The sequence below is a fragment of the Cryptotermes secundus genome, unplaced genomic scaffold, assembly GCF_002891405.2.
Source record: "Cryptotermes secundus unplaced genomic scaffold, Csec_1.0 scaffold318, whole genome shotgun sequence".
Lineage (NCBI taxonomy): Eukaryota > Metazoa > Arthropoda > Insecta > Blattodea > Kalotermitidae > Cryptotermes > Cryptotermes secundus.
This window is the reverse complement of record NW_019730108.1, coordinates 2,401,643-2,415,888: the sequence shown is the minus strand read 5'-3', so window position 1 is coordinate 2,415,888 and position 14,246 is coordinate 2,401,643. Positions and strand designations below refer to the sequence as shown.

Sequence of the window (14,246 nt, the reverse complement as noted above, 5' to 3'; positions counted from 1 at the left end):
GCATGGAAATGAATCTGGAGAAACCAAAAGTAATGAAAATTTCGAGACAACCGACCCCAGTCACAATAAAGATAGACCAAAAACAACTGGAGAATGTGAAATGTTTTAATTATTTGGGTAGCTTGTTAACAGATGATGGAAGGTGTACGTGTGAAATTAAATCCAGGATTGCCATGGCAAAAGCTGCATTTAGCAAGAAGAAGAATCTTTTTACCAGCAAATTGGACTTAAATTTGAGGAAGAAACTAGTGAAATGCTACATTTGGAGCATAGCTCTGTATGGGGCTGAAACATGGACACTTAGGGCAGTAGATCAGAAACATCTGGAAAGTTTCGAAATGTTGTGTTGGAGAAGGATGGAGAAGATCAGTTGGACCGATTATGTGAGAAATGAAGAAGTGTTAATTAGAGTCAGTGAGCAGAGCAATATCCTACACGAAATAAGAAATGGAAGGCTAATTTGATTGGTCATGTTTTACGCAGAAAATGCCTTCTAAAAGAAGTTACTGAAGGAAAGATAGAGGGGCAGATAGAAGTGACAAGAAGACGAGGAGGAAGAAGACGTAAGAAGATGTTGGATGACCTTGGGGACAGAAGAGGAAACTGTCACTTGAAGGAGAAAGCTCTAGATCGCAATAAGTGGAGGAATTGTTTTGGAAGAGACTGTGGACCTGTCGTCTGACAGATTACTGATGATGATGATGATGATATAAAATTTACATTTACATTTCTTGGTTACATTTAATACCTCATCTTCAGTAACTGGTGCGAGAAACATGGAATTAGAATTTAATATTTTATTACTTACAGCATCATGGCCAAATTTACAATCTTTATTATGACTTAATGTTCTATCCACATTCTCTATGGAAAAGAAAGCATTAAATTGATGAGATATGTACTGTGGATTTGTAACTAACACATGTCTTCTAGGCCGCGCCACAGCTCAAGTGGTTAGACGCTGGCTTCCCATCGCGGCAGCCCGGGTTCAATCCCGGGTCTGGTTAAGTGGGATTTGTTGTGGACAAGTGGCAGTGGGGCAGGTTTTCTCCAAGTACTTCGGTTTCCCCTGCCAATCTTCATTCCACCAATTGCTCCACAATAACCCTCACCTATCATCTGGGGCTGGTACAACAGGCCATAAGTGGCCGCAGCACAAGGGACTTAGTCCCACCCCACTAGCAATAAAAAAAACATATATTGATGATGTAGTGATTGATTAATTAAGCCCACAGATAATTTTAGTATAACATGTGTTTTACATGATGTCCAAATAAAAACTTATATTTTCTTTACAAAGGAAATTCTTTGTACAAAAAGCTGTAACATGAACTAAATCAGACATTTCATTAATATCTGCAACTCTGCTGTCTATTTGAAAGTTTCCAATGTGGCATGGTGTACAAACCCTTGAACAGTCCATCCACACTAGCAAGAGGAAGAGGCAATGAATCTCTTCATTTGGATATTCGCTTTATAAAGTAATTAACTGATACTATTTCAGTCATGTATCTGTAGTGACACTCTTCAAATGACACAGCTTATAAGATGTATTTATCTATCTTAATTTGTTCAATGACACACAGTAATTCTGACCACAAAATGGTGAACGACTGGGCGACAGCGAAGGATGAAGTGGAAAAGATGTGGATGCAGCGACTGTGGCCAAATTTTAGGTACTAATCCAGCATTTGCCTGGAAGGACTGAGAAAAACTATGAAATACACCAGTGAGGACAGTCTGTGTCCTGCTCGAGATTTGAACCGGGCTCCTCCTAAATAAAAGTGGTACAATTTCTGTCAGCTTAAGAGTTTTTAAGATGATCATGTATGGCGAGCAGGTAAAGATTTCAAAGGAGATGGGTCAGTCTATTTCAAAATACTATCCTAGCACACAGCAGAAGAAAATGAGTAAAATTATGAAACTATTACTAAAGATAGATGGTCACATGACCGAGATTCGAAGAGGATACCTCCAAAATAAAACTCTACTGTACTACAGCCACCAGCATGCTGGATGATCTCAATGGAAAGCAAGATATAACACGTTTCTGTATGGCCAGATAACTCAGTCTAAAAATCCCTATAAAATATTGAACACAGCAAGTTGTAACTAACAAAGCATTCGCTTCCTATTCATAGTTTTCTTTTTATTTTAGGCGATAATACATTTTTCTTCTTGATTTACGAAATGCTTCCAACCTTGCCTGCTGGTTCTGTTTTCTTGCTCCAAAATTCCTATTCTTCCACATTTCCTCTCAACCGTTCTTCACCCACGACCTTAATTTATGTATTGTTCCACGCTGCTGGCAGCCCTGCCACATGAAACAAAACTTCCCTCCTGGTTCCTTCATTCCAGGTTATACAATAAGCAGCATGAAGTGCACAGTAACGTGATGGTGAAGGGGGGGGACCTTTTGTCAAGTTTCCAGTAGTGAGACTTCCTTAAAGACAATAGAATGTAAAGGGAAGGGAAGGGAAGGGAAGGGATATTAAATGGAAATTAAAAGCAGTGGTTTGCATGAATTAAATATGTAAGGAGAGAGAATGAAATAAAATTAGTCTCTTTTCAATTCATATATATATTAAATGTGCCCCATTATTTTTCTGAATTTTGTGTTCAATGGTTAAGTTTATCTGATAATGTCCTTTGTCTTTTTATTTTCCTGCTCTGAAGAATAATGTAATGAATTCAGCATAGTACCTGACACCATTTTGTAGCTGACATCTTGTCAGTATTCTAGCTTTCACTTAATATTACACCTTGAACAATAAAGGTATGGCCAGTTGAACATATTCTTTCTAAGTTCATGAAAAGAATTTCTCCCTAATAGAAGCTGCTGATGTACAGGACAGTATTGGCTGTTTATGAGGAAAGTGAAAACGTGAAAATATGAACAAATATGTCTCACCATACCTTATCACAATAATGAAAACAATCAAAGTGAAGTGGCAGATAGCCTAGACATTATTCCAGTCTCCTCCTTCATAGAGGATGTTCATCAGTGAAGGAAAACAATATTTTATGTGGCTCATCTTAAAAAAATTCAAATTATTATGAATACTAGCATCACTTTTTGTTGGACACAGAAGTAAAAACTGGCATGAGTAGTAATTGGTCAATTAATATCATGATGTTAGAGCATCAGGATTCAAAAGAACGTAAAGGGAAGCTTGAAATAATACCATGTCCTTAGTCAAATTAAACTGAGTTCACTAAAAGGCACACACAGACACATGATAGTGTAGTTGGTTCAGGCACTATGCTACAAGCCAGAAGGTAGTGGGTTCGATTCCCAATGAGGGAACTGGATTTTTTCAATTGACCTAATCCTTCCAGCCACTCTACACCCCTGGGATTGACTCAGCCTCTAATAGAAATGAGTAGCATGAATCTTCCTGGGCAGTAAAGGGCGGCTGACAACCTCACTGTCATGTTTGAGCTGATTATCTAGAAAATGTGGCAGCCTTGACATCTGATAATCCCATGGGCCTTTCTGGTCTCTTACAGGGATAGCTTTACCTTTTTAAAACCCTTACAGCTAACATCGATGTTGATATTCTCATAATTCTATCTCCTAAAACACTGTCTCCCAAGAAGTTAAAAAAATGCATGTATTTCACATACCCAACATCTGAACTACAACAAGGCCTACAGATTTTTTTTTCATGTCTACTTCATGATTGTTTGCATGGCTTTGAAGGTTCCTATACAATGTCAGTAAACTTTTACCAGACTAAACGGCGTCACATAGCAGATGACAGTACTCTTCTTAGGCACTACTATGAGAACCTTAATGCTCACACAATTGGAAACTGTTATTTCAACTGTCAACAAGTGTCTGCAGTTCTGTTTGCCTAAGCTCTGCAATCTACATATGGGATAGCTCAGTTGGTGTAGGACTGGGCTACAGGCTGGACGGTCAGTTTTTGATTCTGGGCAAGGGTAAGATTTTTCTCTTCTCCATAACATCCAGACTGGTTTTGGGGCCCACCCAGCCTCCTATCCAATGGATATGGGGGGAAGTTTTCCCAGGGGTAAAGCAGCTGGGGCATGCATGAATGAATGAATGAATGAATGAATGAATGAATGAATGAATGAATGAATGAATGAATGTATGTATGTATGTATGTATGTATGTATGAGGGGTAGGCCTTCTTGTCCCTTGCACCGCGACCTACAGTGCTCTATTGTGCTTTCCCTTTTGATTATCCCCTCAGCAATCCTGCGCTTTGAATGAAGCACAGGATTTTGTACGTGGGGGCGTCAAAATAGTCACTTGGTTCCATAAAGTATTGACCCAAGTGACGTAATCTTAGATAAGCTGGGACATGAAGCTGACCACTGACCTCAATCTAGTGTCAAGATCAAGAATGATGGAGCTACACCTCCACTTCCCCATATGTCTTCGTGGCACAATGCTTAATTAATTAAGCACAGAGAAAACTATCCTAGGCCATAAACATTCAATCACTTTTTATTCATAATGGGTGCATAACTTTTGGGGTGCAGACTGAACTGCATCATTCAGGCACGCATCTTTTCAACTCACACTGACACATAAGTTCGCTTCATGGTTGCAATGTCTAGAAAACTTAGTACACAATAGAGTAACACTTACTTATTTGAGCAACCCTCATTTAAGAAGTACAGATCCTTGACGAGGAGGGAGAAGAATGGTATCACGATGCGCTGCCTCTCGTCTGTAGCTCCAGCGGACCGCCACATGGCAGCTTTCAGTGTTGACCGGTAACTGCTGAAGTTGGACGAGGGGTCCATCTGATGCTCCAAGATGGAGAATTTGGCTGACTGCACCTTACTCCACTGCAAAACAAACTGGATCAGCATAAACTGAAGAAGACAAGAGGCAACTGAATTTTGGAAATTCTTTAATGCATAACTTAACATGACAGCAGCAATCTTAATTCTTGAAATGCTGTGATGCATAAAGTTCAAAAGATGATAATCTCTTGAACTGAATTTTTAAAATTCCGCAATTGCACAAATTTCACAAGAAGGCCATATGAATCTGAATTCTGGAAAATGTAAATAATTAAAAGTATCACAGAAACTTGAATTCTGGAAATGTTTCATTGTATGAAGCTAACAGGATCACAGGAACTTCAATTAAGTGTTTTCTATGGTGCAGTATTCATATGCTGACAAGCCCACGTCAAATCACACCATGCTGACACACAAGTTGGGCAGACGCACTTCACACTGTTACTCCCAAATTAAAGTATGTCCGAATTTCCTTTACACTGGTCAGCCATCTGTCACTGACAGATAAATCCAAGATTGATTCAGTCTCTCTTCTTACCACCAAGGTGCTCAGTGCATGAATCACCTATGTAACACTTCAGTAATGCTTAACATGCTGTTTTACAAGGCAGAACGTTTTGCAGGATGTTACTGAAAGCACTGAACCTTCACCTCACAAGAAGTCTCAAACACTTGGATATTTATAAGACACTATATCAGCTACTGAGGTTATGTAGTGTGAAATTTGATAGTATGTGATGACTATGAATTATGAGTAAGGTATCTGTATGGGTAAAGTCATGATGAGCTTACTACTATTCCGAAAATCATGTGGTGACTTAGGAGAAAAGTGAAGACTGGTCCTCAGTTTAGATTCAAACCGAGTACTTGAAGAACATGAGTCAGTCATGATACTAGAACAAAAATCTGAATTTTCTTGGTGATGCCATGTACTATGGTAAATATGTAACACTGTTTCAGAGGAACATGCTACCTCTAACTTCAAGTTAAAAGACACTTTGACTCTGTAGATGGAATAAGAATTACAAAAAGGACAATGCTGAGAAAATATCATTCCCACAATAAACACTGATTTCCCTGCCAGCATTAATCTGTTGGTTTTTGTTAATGGAGACACACTGTGTTTTCTGCGTGGTATGAACTGAAATGTTAGATGTTGTTTTCATTAATGTCATGCTGTAAAGGGTTAAGGCATATGAAAACAACATCTCATCATAACTGTAGGCCTATCAATTTTTTCTGGCTTTGCAATCACATTTGAATGCGATAGTGAAGATGAGAATTTTAATTAAGAAACCCATTTCTTTCCTGGAGTAATTTGCTAAGATATTTATTCCATTATAAAGAAGGCATTGGACTTGCCGCTCTTACGCGTGGATTAAGATAAGCCGTCTTTAATTGAAAAACAATTTCTTTTGTCAAGCTGCTTTTACATCTGGTAAAGCAGGACAGGCGCCAGTTGCAAGAAGCTTTAAAGGTCATAAGTTCCTTATCTCCCTCCCTACACCCCATTTCCCCTCAATTCAAATCCAAAAAGCAAGAGGAAAAAAATCTACAAGGAGAGAGGAGAGACAAGTCTGCAAGAAACAGCAGGGCAGACTATTCAATTCCTTCAATTTCTCTTCGTCTCTTCCTGCTTTCTTTCCAGTCCTGTGTTTGGCTTCTGATAATGAGGTGTCCTCGTTTTTATTTTACTTGTTTTTTTTTATTCTAGATTCTTTTTCTGTCATTCTGGGAAAGCCAAACGAATGGAATACACCGATTACAAACACTTCTACGAAACTTCATCTTACAGTACAGACTTATCACAACTTAGGGAATACTTCTTCATAACAACCATACAAGTAGATGCATTAAGTGTTTCACCAGGTGTTTATAAATTGAGCTCACTTTATTTACATCACATTCAGAGAGATACGATTACATTCTGTGCAAATGAAAGAAGAAAAGCGATAGGAAAGTAAATAACTATTCAGAACAGAGTCCTTCGTCATTATGCAAGCCTCTTCTTCCACATCCTTCTCAATTCATTATTCACTAATCATTCCTTCATTCAGCCTTACACAGACTGAGCTACCGATAGCATCACTAAGTAAAACATCCTTAGGACTTTGATTTGTTTCATTCTGGTCCGTCACAATAACAATTACAAATTATAAATCACTCCGTCCAATGTGACCTGTAAGTTATTTACTACGTAAAAAGTTTAAAGTGTTAAGTTTTTACGTAGTAAAAAACTTACAGGTCACATTGGACAGAGTGATTTATAATTTGTAATCCTTAGGACTATATACAAAAGGCTAAGGCTTGTTCTTCTGTCATTGTGTGTGCTGACATTAATTACATATAGGAGCAGAAGATGGCAGAAGTGGAAGGTACGCTTGAGTTGCTACTACGATGTCCACATCTGCTAAACAATTTCTTCTGCTAGCAGCATCTCTTAGTTAGTACTGTTATTCTATGAAGTTTAGTATCTTCGTGCAAATAAATTGAAATAACTGTTCACACTACTACTTACTATAAAGTTGAAGCAAAAGGGCTGCAATAGGCAAGGTGTTTGTGAATTTTTAAAGATAATCTAGGTATAGCAATGGGCTATGGGCTGGACGACCCATGTTTGATTTCTGGCAGTGGAAGATTTCTCTCTTCTCCACAGCAACCACACCTGCACTCTGGCCCATCCACCCCCTATTCAATGGCTACCATGGGCTCTTTCCCTGGGGATGTGATGAGTATTCTGGTAGGTAGGTATCAATAATATACATGAATTAACTGATTCCATCTTCAGGGTAGAAGAAACTCTTACACCACAATTATGGAGGCAGAAGACTTCTTGAAAACACTTGTACCTATCTACTAAACAGTATGATGTCATATCCTCCTCTGTTGTACGTCTAAACAGAGCGACTCTCAAACCATTCTGGGGGGGGGATATAATAACCTAACGCCACATTTCACCAAATGCGACAAGAACAACCTGTAGAATTGCCTGTATATGTTTTTTGCTGCTAGTATTGTGATATGACAAGTCCTGTATCAATGTATTTTGATTTATGGGAAAATGAAATAAAGAAAGAAGGAAAGATAATTGGACATAAGTGTGTAAATTTATAATGCATTTAATTCAGTTAATTTAGGTAATTTAAATGAAACTGTATTAATTTTAAGTTTTTATAGTAATGTTCTTTTTAAATTATGTTTATTAATTATAATTGTAATAAGTTTACTAGTTTATTACCTATGTTAATTGACTAATGTATGTGATTTTAATTATGTAACTCATGTAATTTATTATATGTATCTGGACACATCTATTATCAAAGGGACTACTTCCACATCCTAGGTTTTTTACCTGTATGGATATATGGAAAATAAAGGGAATGAATGAATTTATACGGAACCGTCAGCATATCATAAACTACACTTTTAACTCATGTTGCTGCCCACACTGCATTTGTTTACATGCACCTGTAAATGTTTCAAACAAAGTAAAACTGACATGACATCGTTAAATATCTTATAAATCACACAGAAACATGCACATCAGGCTGTTTAATAGGCAAATGCTTGCACACTGCACTAATAACAACCAGAACTCATAAAATTAGTATTTAAACCCACAACACCAAAATTTGTGTGTTGACAAAGGGTAATATCTGTTGGACATATAGACTGGATAAAATGGAAACCAAATACATAAGAATTTTATGGGGAGAAACATAATGGACAGCTTTCACTACACTGACTGATTACTGGTTATTTAATGATGCTTTTTTAACTATATGTATATTAGTATCCTCAAACTGTGGGATTACTTGTGACTGATGAGTTGGCAATAAAGTTAAAGGAAGTGGTTATAACTTACTGCAACATATTACTTCATTACTTCCATGGCAGAAACGAAGAAAAATCACTAAAAACCTCTATCAGGATACCCAGTCTGCAACCTGTATTTAGTTCTGGACAGCTGGGCATGTGGTGGTGTAGGTGGTTGAGGTACTGTGCTACAAGGCTGAAGGTCGCAGGATCAAATCCCGATGAGGTGGATTTTTTTCAATTTAACTAATTCTTCCAGCCACACTATGGCCCTGGGGTCGACTCCATCTCTAACAGAAATGAGTACCAGGAATATTCTTGGGGGTAAAAGGTGGCTGGTATGTAAGGCTGACAATCTTACCCCCATCTATGAGCCAATTGTCTAGAAAATGTGGGAACCTCAACATCTCACAACCCTATGGGCCTCCGCAGCCTATTACAGGGATACCTTTACTTTACTTTACTTTTTTGCTGTCCATGAAAAAAAAAAAGTTTGTTACAATTAATGATCTTCCTAAATGATATTTACCTCATAACATAAAACTAGCAGCAAGAATAAAAGCCAGAAGCAGTACCAACCCTTCACATGTACAAAAGGGTGAGAAGGGAGTGACTGTCTCTTGATTTCCTTTGCTGTTGTAGTGTGTAACCATTCACAAGATTACACTCTGTCACAATGCAGACAAGGACAATCAAAAGTCTCAGTCAATATTATTTTTTCTTAAAATACACAAAGTAGGATAAGCTTTAGTTCTCACAGAATCAAGAAGCTGTGATGGACTCACCGTTTTCTTCAACCTGGATATGGGTGACATGTTAAGGCCGGCGATGATAGCCATGAGGGAGTTGAAGTTGCCGATGTTGAAGCACTCCCGTGCTGCCTCAATCCAATATTCCATCACCTTCACCCGAAGTTTCTTTTTGACATGTTGCTGGTGGACAGACAGGATAGAATTTCGAGTAAACACACAGAAAGCAACAGTCACTTAACAGTTCAAGTACATTACTGTGGACATCTTTCAACTTCACAGGTTACCCAGTACTGAAGAGATTTCTGGTTTGTGAATCATGAACTGGAATGTTATGTGCAAAAAGACTTTTTGATGGTTATTTAACAAGGCGCTTTGTAACTTGCGCTCTTCTGCAACCATATTGAGATCAAGACGAGGAGGATGAGATGGGCAGGGCGTGTGGCACGCATGGAAGAGGACTACATATATGATTTTGGTGGGAAAGCAAGAAGGAAACAGGCCACTAGTAAGACACAAACGTAGGTGGGAGGATAATATTAAAATGGATCTTAGAGAGATAGGATTGTGGTATGGACCGATCTGGCTCAGGACAGGGACCAGTGGAGAGTTCTTGTGAACACATTAATGAACCTTCCAGTTCCATAAAATATTGGGAAATTCTTGAGTAGCTGAGCGACTGGCGGCTTCTCAAGAAGGGCTCAACTTCATGCAGTTAACATATGAGTATTTGCCTGGAGACCTGAGAAGAACCATGATATACCACAGACAGAGCAACCTGTCTAAGAATGTTGGAACAGTTCCATCAGTGACTGTCAGTTCTCTGAATTTCAGTGCAGTTAACATGCATTCAGGCTAAACTTCACTTCTAAGAACTGTAACTTGTCCCCAGTTCTATGAATCTGAACACAGTTCTGCAATTTATACGTGAAGTTTAGTGTAAATTTCAGCATAATTCGATGATTCTTAATACAGTTCTAGGAACATCTGTACAGTTGTCTTGATTTTAGCAAAGTTCTATCAATGTTAGGATAGTTACTTACCTTGCAAACTTCCGTGGCCACGAAGTAGCTAAGCCTGTTGAACCACTGCACATAGGACTCGAGATTTCGCGTCTTCTTCATGTCTTTGAAGGACGTCTCCAGATGCGGGTTCTCTTTGGCGAACGCCTGGACGAACTCCTCAGGCCCAATGTAGGAGAGCCTCTCCAGTTCGACGTGTGTTAACTGCTGCGCCAGGAGTGCGGGGCTTGGACACAGCTCTGTCACGTCCGTCTGAAACCGTCACCAGAACAGTAGCACTTCACTAACAATCCAAACACAGAGGGAAATGCCATGACTCCTGCTTCCTCAAACGCTTTCATGTACTGAAGTCTTCAGTGTCATCAATAACTGCTTGACTATTTTACTTTTTGTGAAGGAAGGTTACAATACCTCCACCATCACCCTGGGAGTTGTAGAAGGCGAAAGGAAGGGAACCCGGCGCCTGGAGGTATAACTGGGTCACCTGGTCCTCCAGGCTTAGGGTTACACACAGGGCTGACGACCTTGTTCTGCAGAAAAATAATTGTGAAATCCAAAGAAGTGAAAACTGAATGTTCTAATTCAAGACAAACCTGGAAGAATCTTATACAGAAGGCTACAGCTCATAAAGGGCTGTTTTGCCTGCAATGATGGTGATGGTGATGATGGTGGTGGTGGTGATGATGTAGATGATGATGATGATGACGACGACGACGACGACGACGACGACGATGATGATGATGATGATGATGATGATGATGATGGCGGTGATGGTGATGATGATGATGATGATGATGATGTACCTGGAACTTTGCCACCTGTGTCAGAGGGTTAATGAATTGCACAGTAGCAAGTTGGGGAAATGCGTTTGTTGTGACTTTCCTGCCCTAGTTGGCTAACATTGTGGTAAAAAAAAAGTTAGTTTAATATAAATGGGGACACAGCATACGGGAAAATAATTAGCTGCAACAAATGTAATTAAGTTTAAAAAAAACCATTGAAAAGTATTTATTTTAAACTAAATGTAAATGGGAAACCAACGTTATTGGGGGCACTATTTCCGAAACGTCGTGTGCTTTGAATGTATATAAAATAATTTACGGAGTCCAATATACGTGTAGTTCCAATGTAGTAAATCAACTGCTGCCATAAACATTCGGACAATCAACAGTCACACTGGTACACTCCCAAATACTTGTTCATTAATACGTAATTTATGAATCATAACATGTATCTTGAAGCTACAGCAAACGCGTAAGTAAGAAGGTAACAAAGGGTTACTGAAAATCAGGGCTAAATGGATAGTGGTCGTGTCTGGTCGTATTTTGGTACAACCGGGTTCATCGGCCGACTGGGGCGGTTTCCCCATTCCACACTCGCAAATGCCTGGATGTTACATTAAAATTAAGCCATGGCCGATTCCATTCACATTCTTTCCAATCCATTCTCCACTAACCGTCCAACCAATCTACGCCATATAATTCGATGATTTTGAAAACCTCGTTAAACATCCAAATATTTTTTTTAATAGCGAGAAGAAACGTAATCACGAAGTGTACTATTTTATGTAATGTGACAACGTGTAGTCCCGTAGAAGTTCGCGGACGTTTCGGAGAAACGTACTACTTCAATCTGTTTCTTTCTTGCTGGCTGCAGACTTAATTTACTCTTCGACCTTGATGGTGGAAGTAGTCCGTTTTTCCGAAACGCTTGTGAACGTCTACCGGACTGCACGGGGTCACATCCCGTGAGAACCTTAAACCCAACGAATATAAACACCTTTCAATATGTGTATACAACAGTAGCAGCGAGCCGCCACTGCATTTAACAGTTGAAGCATAAAATACACCACGGAAAGGAACCAGACTCATGAAACCGATAGTCTGCACTCGAATCGCGTAACAGAGAGCATCTGTAAGTCTCAGTAAAGAGACTCAGAGCCTTTTCTATGATGTCCCTTTCTGATAGCGACTTCAGAAGGAGCAATTATCCTTCCAGGGCAACTGATGGCGGGGGGTGGAGGGGGGTATCCATTCAGATATCCAAGACAGAATCCTAGAGCTAAGGTTTTAATGTTCTTTCCACACATTTCTTTCTTAATTTCAAACAAACCCAACTCAGTCCTAACTAACACAACTTCACTTGGTCTTGACATCTTCTACAACGAATGACTGCAATTACGGGTGATGTAGAAAGGCCCATTCAAAATTAAATTAACTCAGTAAAGTTAACTTTATGTTTCTGAGAAGACTCTAATTGGTATGTTCGTATTTGCTGCACCAAAAATAAAACGTTTTTATCCAACTGCAATAATCTCTCATTAGTAATTACACGGGCCTAAATTTAGCCAATAAAATAAAACGAGAATAAATGGAGCTTCTCGCCTACATACGAATGTGTGCTCATTTTGTGAGGTTTAATCGAAAGCACTGAGGTCTTTCGTGTCATCATAATTGTGGTAGTGCCTCTGCGTTCTGCAAAGAACGGACAACAGACCGAAAGATTTTTGTAATACTCCATTAAAAACCTAGTGTTAACTCTTAATGGACTTTCAGGTATGTCTCTAACCTAACCAAACCCAAACTAATATATCAAAGGATGTGTATGTATGTCCAGGGAATGGAAAAGATTACAAGAAGTACTGCGAAGAACTAATGGACTGCTTTTTTTTTTTTATACGATATGAAAAGCATAGGAACTGAAAAATTTGGAGGGAGGCACACAGACGGCTCGTTGCCTAGCAACAATATGAGTGGAAGATACAGCAAAGCGATCTCATAAGCATCCTGACGAAAATTAGGGGGGATACACATACTGACAGACAGATACAGGTGAATACCCAGAGAGATAAAGTGATCTAATAAGCCTTATTTTGCTTTTCTTTTTCAAAATGAGGAAAGTAGGCTAAAAATGACAACAGAACACGATTGCTTCATTCACACCCCACAGGAGACCCAGACTGAAGTACTTAAGTACAAGCCTACATGCGCAGATGGGATATAAAAAGAAATTAACTACATGGGACTGAGCCCTTATTGAAAAGCAGCCAATTGTGCAGCTACTCAAGAATTTCCCAACATTTAATGGAATCCGAAGGTTCATTACCGTGTTCACAAGAGCACTCCAGTGGTCCCTATCCTGAGCCAAATAAATCCAATCCATACCATCCCATCCTATATCTCTAAGATTCATTTTAATATTGTCCACCCACCTACGTCTTGGTCTTCCCAGTGGTCTCTTTCCTCCTGGCTTTCCCACCAATATCCTATATGCATTTAGTTTCTCTCATATTCGTTCTACATGCCCTTTCAATCTCATCCCCATTGACTTGATCATTTTAATTATACTTGGAAAAGAGTACAAGTTATGAAGCTCCTCATTGTGCAGTTTTCTCCAACCTCCTGTCACTTCATCTCTCTTCGATCCAAATATTCTCCTCAACACCCTGTTCTCAAACACCCTCAGTCTATATTCCTCCCTTAATGTCAGAGACCAAGTTCCACTATTCATACAAAACCACAAAATTATAGTTTGGATATTCTAATTTTCATATTGTCCGAGGCCCCTTGTGACATTTCGTAACAAGCTTATTTTTTTACGGTGAAGAATTGTTAGTTCCATGCCAAACGCTCAAGATGGAAAACCACCTCTTGTAGGCTGTCCGCGACTGCTTATTCAATATATTTGCAGCTACCTTCCATATCTGGAGGGCGTCTCCTCCATCCGCAACCTGAGGACGCGCCATGCCGTGGTGACAAGGGCCCCACCTAACATCCGCAACCTGAGGGCGCGCCATGCCGTGGTGACAGGGACCCACCTAGCATCCGCAACCTGAGGACGCGCCATGCCGTGGTGACAAGGGCCCCACCTAACATCC

The 14,246-nt window shown here is 39.4% G+C and overlaps 1 protein-coding gene across 3 annotated transcripts in view; it reads right to left on the bottom strand.

The window, feature by feature from the left end:
* LOC111866120 (ras-GEF domain-containing family member 1B) overlaps positions 1 to 14,246 on the bottom strand; it is a 576,878-nt gene that overhangs the window by 16,080 nt on the left and 546,552 nt on the right. For all 3 annotated transcript variants that reach the window (XM_023854750.2, XM_023854748.2, XM_023854749.1), the window contains 3 exons: positions 10,391 to 10,621; positions 9,384 to 9,530; positions 4,622 to 4,824 (listed from right to left, as the gene is read on the bottom strand). In XM_023854750.2, the coding sequence (XP_023710518.1) occupies positions 4,622 to 4,824; positions 9,384 to 9,530; positions 10,391 to 10,621 (581 nt within the window). The remainder of the gene's footprint in view (positions 1 to 4,621; positions 4,825 to 9,383; positions 9,531 to 10,390; positions 10,622 to 14,246) is intronic.